Source organism: Anas acuta, chromosome 5 (genome assembly GCF_963932015.1).
Source record: "Anas acuta chromosome 5, bAnaAcu1.1, whole genome shotgun sequence".
NCBI lineage: Eukaryota > Metazoa > Chordata > Aves > Anseriformes > Anatidae > Anas > Anas acuta.
Genome location: NC_088983.1, coordinates 6,245,617 through 6,253,079, shown reverse-complemented (window position 1 = coordinate 6,253,079; position 7,463 = coordinate 6,245,617). Strand labels below are relative to the sequence as shown.

Here is a 7,463-nt window from a genome sequence, read left to right as displayed (position 1 = left end):
GTTGAGAATAGAGGACGAGAGAGTGCAAAGTGCTGTATCCCTCAGGGGATCTGACATGACTTGTTCCTTCCCTCAATTCCCAGACAGGTCTCACCCCCCCTCCGGGGCAGGCACAGCGAGGTCAGCCCAGAATTGGGGCTCCTTGCGGAGAGGACGGGGAGAGATCAGGCCCAGGCCATGCACGGTGCCCTTTGTGCCCTCCCACCCTCCATCCTCCCCTCCAGCAAAGGTGTTTGGATCTTCTGGAGGAGAAATAAAGAATGAAAATATAAAAAAGACAACGCAAGGCATTGCTGCGGGAGGGGTGTGATGTGCTCTCTCATGGTATTGCCCCCGCATCAGCCAGGGGTACCTGGAGCTGAGATGGAGTCTGATCCTCCTGAGCCTTTAATTGGATGCATGAAAGGACCAAACCACAACCGGCTCTCGTGCTTCCCCCCGCCACGAGCTGCATCAGCTCCTTGCCTCACCCAGCCTCCTTTCCAACCAGGGTGCTGGTGAGGGCCAAACGTTGCACAGATCTCCACACACCCCCACTTTTTGCCCTCCCAAGGGAACGCCACACTCAGGTGAGGGGCAGCCAGGTCACCGAGGGATGGTGCTTGGTGGCACTGGTGCAAACTGGAGCACAGAGCTGGGCATGCAGGGAGCATCACCGGGGCCAGGCAGCAGCTGGGGCACAGCTCCCGGCCTGCCAAGGCCAGTGTGGCCTTCCCGAGGCTCCTGCAGCCCCCAGCCCTCCCTCCAAGCCTGCTTCCAAGCAGCAGCAGCCCAGCAGCCCTCCTCTGGAGCTCCAGGCTGGGACAAAGCGCCCAGGCTAAGTGGGCCTTCTGTCCCCAGCTGCACCGGGGCCAGGCTCGCCCCAACCTGTGAGCCTTTTGCTTTCCTCTTTTTTTTTTTTTTTTTTTTTTTTTCCTCTTGCAAAATCAATTTGCGGACAGCTCACTCCTTTTTCCCCCTCGCAAACTTATTAGCTATTCAGCCCCGGCGAGCACTCGTAAGCATCCTTTGTCCCAGGGAGGGCTGGAGCCCCCTTCATTAGCAGTGATTACCCTGAGCAGTTTGACAGCCTCCCAGCCCGCTTACAAGACTTTCCCATTCAGCCCTGCCCGGGGCTGCCCCGTTTCTCAAAAGAAACGGAAATATTCAAACATTTCTCTCCCCCCCCCTCCCCAGCTGAATAGAGGAAAAGCTGTTTCTCTTCCCCGCCCTCCCCATTCACTTCACTTCTGATACAATATTTTCCTTCTTTGTCAAACCGGAGAGAGAGGGGTCGAGGCAGACTTTTTAGCGCCCCTGTGCCGAGCGTTTTGTTTAATGTAAATACAGGCTCCCCCTGCCTTGCCCCCGATGATGATTATTATGATTTTTAAAACAGCCGAAAGCTCGGGAGGGCGACGGCTGGGGCCGACCTTATTAAACAAGAAAACGGATGAAAAAAACGCCAGGGGAAGGGCATTCCCTTCCAGGGTGGGAAGGGAAAGGGGCAGAGGGGAAAACCAAACCCGATTTTTCCTCCGCAGGTTGCGGCGGAGATGCCAAACGGCAGCGCTCGCAGCGCCCCAAGCCTCCGTCGAAATTCCGAATATGCGCCCCCCCCCCCTTGCCCCAGTCCCATTTTTTTTCTTTTTTCTTTTTTTTCTTCTTTTTTTTTTTTTTTTTGAGTGAAAACCCCTCGTTCGTGTATTTGTCTGCCTCTGCACTTGTCTTTCCCGGGGCTTTAATTCCTAAACGCTAAGCCTGCAAAGCCCGTGGAGAAATCTCGACCCGCTGCACCCGTCTCCGGGAAAGAAATGAAATAATAGGGCGCATTTGAGCACATTCCGTTCTCTGGTGGGAGAAAAAAATCGTATTTTTTACTTTTTTTTTTTTTTTTCCGAAAAAAGTCCCCGGTGGAAAGTGCCGCCCGTTCCCAAAATCCGGCCCTAAACTGGGTGCCTGGGTCCGAGCATCCCAGCGCGGTGTGCTGGGGACAAACCGGTGGCTTTTAGTTTTTTTTCTTAGGGCCGACAGAGCCGGTGCCGGGCTGCAAGCAGGGCTCCGACCCCTCTCTCAGGTGGGGAAGCCCCATCTCTGTTCCCCCTCAGAAAAAATCGGGATTTACCGCACCACGATTTGCTCTCTCCAGCCACCGCAAAGAAACCCAGCCGGGGCATCAGCTCCTTGAAAACAACCCTAAAAAACCCACCTCGCAAACCTCTGCCCCACAGAAAGCTGCAGCAGCCCCGGACCCATCAATCGGCTTAGAGGGGAGGCAGCTCCCTGGGGACGGGGAGGAGGGGGGGGGGAGAACAACGCCTGGACCCGGCAGCCAAAAAAAGCACAGCTCAGGAGCTTTAAAGATCAACGTCAAATTGTATAAGAGAAAAGCCTTCTGCCGGGAGAAAAAGCTTAGCCCTGCTCCTCCGAGCTGCCGTTTGGTCTCCTCCAGGAAAATCGCTGCGAAACAAAGCGAGGGGGGAGGACGGAGGGGACAGCCCTGCCCCGGAGCCGGGCTGGGTTTTTTGGGGTCTCTCGCCCCCCATCCGGCCCTTCCCGGTAAGTCCCCGGCTTCCCTTTGCTTTTGCCGGCTCGGGGAGAAAACCTGGCTTTCCCTTGGCGTCCCCGGCTGGGCTGAACCCAGCTGCTTCTTGCCCTTTTTCCCCCTTTTTTCTTTCCTTTTTTTTTTTTTTCTTTTTTTTTCCCCCTTTTTTTTTTTTTTTAAATATATTATTTTTCCTCCATCCCTCCCCGGCAATTCGCCGCCGACAATCCCCAAAATCTCACCCCTTGGAATACAAAAAACCGCGGCGATGCCTTCTCCATCCCCATTCTCCTTCCCTTCCCTGGGCACCCGCATCCTCCAGCAACCCCAACCCTGCTCCCATCTCCTCTTCCCGGCCCTCCCCGACCCCCCAAGCCCCCTGCCTTGCACGGACATCACCCCCGGTGGCGAGCACCCGGCTATTTCGGTTCCTGCCGAGCTGATGCTGAAATGCTCGTGGCCTCCGAGATCTGCTCCGCATAAACCGGCGGGCTGGAGACCGACACCGTCATTTCAAAGCAGATCCGAGGGTCGTTCACCAAATATTTTATTATGGTTTTAGGCTGCTTCATACAGTTTCGTCCTGCACATGCTCTACAAGTCACCTGTGCACATAGAGAACAAGCCAAAAAATAATAATAATTAATAATAATAATAATAGAAAAAATCTACCATAGCAATCCCTTAAATAAGTAAATAAACATTATATATATATATATATAAAAACCCTTTAAAGTAAAGCGAAACCCAACCAAAAGAACAGCGTCTTTTCACCATGAAGCACCCCCGCGGGATAAGCGCAGGCGCTCGGACATTTTGCAGCTTGGCATTCGTTTTTTTTATCTTATTTTTTCTGTATTTTTTTTTTTACGTTTTGTGATTTATTTACTTATGTATTTCTATTTTTTTTTTTTAGGCATGAACTCTGCGAATCCTTCGAAATAAAGGCGGCGGCGACTTTTGATCCCGTTTTTTCTTTTTTTTTTTTGTGTGTGTGTGTGTGTGTTTTTTTGCTGAATGCAGTCCGCTGCGGGGGCCGCGCTCCGTGCCCCCCACGGGCTGGCACCGAGTTGTTGGGGGGGGAGAGCTCGACCTGCCGGCTCTCCCCCCCCCCTTCCCGGCTTTGTCGTGGATGTCGGCGTCAGATGTCACATTCACTGTCGCTGGATGTGATGGAGATGGCGGAGGTGGCCGCCTTGCTGGAGAGGCTGGCGGCGGGGCTGGAGGGGGCCCCCAGCGCCTCCCCGCCGCTCTCCTCCTCCGCTTGCAGCGAGCGCCCCGAGCCCTGCGCTAGCACCTGCTGCTGTAGCCTGCAAGGAAGGGGCACACACACAGCATCACCGCCCGGCCCCCGCTCCCCCCCCAGGCCGCCCCCAACCTCCAGTTCAACCCAGTTTCCCCAGTCCGGCGGCTCCGTCCCCTCTCCGGCAGGGGTTGCGGGGACAGTGGGACCCCTCCCCGGGCTCCAAAATATCGAGGGATCTGCTCCCCGCGCTGCTTGTGTCGCTGCCAGGCGTTGTGGGCAGCTGTTTTGCTCTTTAAGGGAAGGGAAAAAAAAGAAAAGAAAGAAAAAAGTGACCCAAAGAACGCTGCGAGGCTTAGAGCAAGAGGGGGGAGAGTAAGGACGTGGGGCCGGAGCGCCGGGGAAGGGCATTGCCGGCTCTGCCCCACGCAGCCCTACGTGAAATTGGGCTCGGTATGGCCGGGGAAAACTTTGAAGGGGGTTTTGAAGCCGCGAAGGGCCCTTTTTCCTCCCTCCAGGCTCTGCTGAGGTCACGGCAGCATCCCCAGCCGGGGGGGTCCCATCATTAAAAAATAAAAATAAAAATAAAAAAGGAAAAAAATAATACAAAAATGAAAATAAAGGGAAATAAAAAGAATAGACAACCCCGTAGGCTTTTCCCCCTCTGCTCCTGCCTTGGCTCGCTGCTTTTCCCCGGGAGAAACTCCAGCATCACGGCGGGGCCCCCGGCGGAGAAGCGAGCCCGGGGGGGCTCGGGGCCGGGCAGCACCTACCTGTTCTTGGCGGCTGCCGCCCTGTCCCTTTGCCTGCGGTTTTTGAACCAGTTGCCCACCTGCGTGGGGGTAAGTCCCGTGGCCTGAGCCAGTTCCCGCTTTTTGCTGGGGTTGGGGTAAGGGTCCTGCAGGTACCACTCCCGCAGCAAATGCCTCGTCCGCTCCTTGAAGCAATGCGTCTTCTGCTCGCCGTCCCAGATGGTGCGGGGCAGGGGGAACTTCTTCCTCACCCGGTACTTGTCCACCGGCCCCAGGGGTCGCCCCCGCAGCTTCTCCGCCTCCTGGTAGTGAGCTTCCAGCCAGAGGGCTTGCAGCTTGGCGTGGGACTCCTTGGTGAACTTGTGGTTCTCCAGGATGTGGTAGAGCTCCCGGTAGTTCCCCGTGTGGAAGGCCACGATGGCCCGGGCTCTCAGCACCGACTCGTTCTTGTTGAGAGCCTCGCAAGCCGCGGGGGCCACGGGCAGGGACCAGAGGAAGCGCCCCAGGCGCTCGATGTCCCCGCTCTCCTCCAGGGTCTCGCATACCCCGGCCACCTGCTGCGGGCTGAAATTGAGGATGGGCAGCTGGAACATGGAGGCGGCGCCGGGCTCCCCGCTCCTCTCCCCTCTCCGAGCACCCCCGGCGCCCCCCGGGCACCGGCCCCGCGGCGGGGAAGCGGCCGGCGGCCCCCCCCCGCCCCAGCGAGGCCTCTCCTCGCCCCTCCGCTGCCTTCTCCCGAGCCGGCGGAGCTGCCCCCGCTGCAAAGAGGGAGAGGAGATGGGGAGAGCTCGGCAGCTCCGGCGACTGGGGGGCGGTGGGTTGGGGAGAGGAGGAGGAGGATGGAGAAAGAAGAAGGGGGGAGGGAAGGAGGGAGGGCGAGGAGGGAGGGGGGGGGGGGGAGGGATGGGAAAGAGGGGGAGAAAAAAAAAAAAAAAAGGAGAAAAGGGTAAAAAAAAAAAAAAATAGAAAAGGCACAAGCAAAAGCTCCACGCCGCCGCCGCGCTGCTGCGGGAGCGGCTGATTCGCTGCTGGGCTCGGGAGATTGGCTCCGGGTTTCCATGGCGGGGCTGCCACTCACGGCCCCGCGCTGCCAATCACCGGCAGCCCGGCCCCGGCGCCTCCTTCCCCGGCACCGACGGCAACCGGGGCCCCGGGCCGCCCGGAGAGGGTCCCCGTCCCGCTGCCCTGCGCCCCGACCCGCTGCCCGGGGCACCATCCCTCTCCCTGTACTCCCCATCCCTCTCTCCATGTCGCCATCCCTCTCCCCGGGTCCCCATCTCCATCCCTCTGTCCCCATCCCTCTCCCTATGTCCCCATCCTTCTCCCCATGTCCCTATGCCTCTCCTCATGTCCCCATATCTTTCCCTATATCCCCATCTCTCTCCCCATAACCCCATCCCTCTCTCTCTGTGTCCCCATCCCTCTCCCCATGCCCCCATCCCTCTCCCCATGCCCCCATCCCTCTCCCCATGTCCCCATCCCTCTCCCCATATCCCCATCCTTTTCCCCGTGTCCCTATCCCTCTCCCCATGTCCCCATATCTCTCCCTACATCCCCATCCCTCTCCCCATGTCCCCATCCCACTCCCCGTCCTCCCCGTCCCGCAGCCCCCATCCCACACATCCCACACCGCCCTTCCCGTCCCGACCGGAGGGAGAGGCTCAAAAGGGGTCGCCGGTGGGGACCCCCGGGGCTCGGGGCGCTGTGGGGTCGGACCGGGGAGGGGAAGGCAGGGCCGAGGAACCGGACCCAAATCGGCTTTTAGGGTCGCACCGGTGCGGCGGGGAGTGCCAGGGACAATGGATGCAGACGGAGGGCTCCGGGAAGAGCCGAGGTTTACGGGAAAACTCCCCCCCGTCTCCCTATAAACGAGACGAGGAATTCATCGCCCCTCTCTGTTCTCCCACAGCTTTATGATTTCTCCCCCTCCCCTAACATTTAAAACCTTATTGTTCTCGGCTGAGTGGCCCCGACCAGCCGCCGAGAACAGCGGCGGGGAGTGAGAAGTCATTTGTAGGTCAGGACAGCGACTCGAAGCAGATTTCGGGAATCTTTTGAAATATTGATCACCTCGTAGGCAGCCTCCGTGCGGGTTTATTTCTCATCCCGGGCCGGGAAGGGAAGCACCCCGGGGCTGGGAGGGTCCCGGTTGTTCTCCGGGAGAGGAAAGCAAATAGGCAGAAGCCGCTCTTTATTCTGCACATAGCGGCTCTGTGGCAATTTCTTCCCGGGAACATTAGGGGCCAGGCTCGGAAAGGCAGCATATATTTTGAATTAAGCTCAATATGCTCTTTCCTCCGCCTTTTGCAATGCACTTTTTTTTCTTTATTTCTTTTTTTTTTTTTTTCTGGAGCACTTGTCAAAGAAATGCCTCCTTAATTTGATATCTCGCCGTTGACTCTTTCCCCCCCCTCTCATTCCTTCATTTTTATTATTACCATTCGTGTTGGTTTTGTTTCCCTTTCCTTCCTTCTTTCCGAAAGCCCCTTTGCTAGCTGCCCACGGACCGAAATTAAACAGATTTATATTTTCTCCCATCATTTCTCCGCAGAAAGAAGCCGGGCTGGGGCTCGCCGTCTTTTCTTTAGTATCAAGTACAATTTGTCTTTTGCTTGTGAAGATTTGGTAAATCAGAAGGCAGATAGATAGCGCAGATGGTCGGAGGTGTCGGGTCAGATTATGGTACGCCTCAGTACAGTGCTAAGCTCATTCTGACGGAAAACCCTGATATTATTTTCACAGATCTACACAGTTCACTTGAAAAAAACCCTCCGAGCCATTTACATCATTTATGTGAGGCTCACAGCTAGCGGGATGGAAAAGCTTTCAATACTGCTCATTTTCATAAAACCCGACAGAGCCGGGGAGACAGAAAAGCACAGACAAAACTCACTAGTTCAGGGGCACTCCGCAGAAACTTGAAAAAAAATAAATAAAAAGGGGG

General features: G+C 56.7%; 1 protein-coding gene across 1 annotated transcript; it reads right to left on the bottom strand.

Moving 5' to 3' along the window:
* Nucleotides 1-3,061: 3,061 nt before the first annotated feature.
* On the bottom strand, nucleotides 3,062-5,575 carry SIX6 (SIX homeobox 6). The gene is made up of 2 exons (XM_068685599.1): nucleotides 4,541-5,575; nucleotides 3,062-3,834 (listed from the first exon to the last, which is right to left on the bottom strand). The coding sequence occupies exons 1-2, from the start codon at nucleotides 5,110-5,112 to the stop codon at nucleotides 3,666-3,668; spliced, it is 741 nt and encodes a 246-aa protein (XP_068541700.1). The 5' UTR covers nucleotides 5,113-5,575; the 3' UTR covers nucleotides 3,062-3,665.
* Between the last annotated feature and the right edge of the window lie 1,888 nt (nucleotides 5,576-7,463).

Bases quoted from the DNA above. Each gene is read 5' to 3' on its own strand.
- SIX6 (XM_068685599.1), bottom strand. From the start codon at position 5,112: ATGTTCCAGCTGCCCATCCTCAATTTCAGCCCGCAGCAGGTGGCCGGG. The intron at 3,835-4,540 runs GTAGGTGCTGCC...CCTTCCTTGCAG, and splicing joins GCGGCAGCCGCCAAGAACAG to GCTACAGCAGCAGGTGCTAG.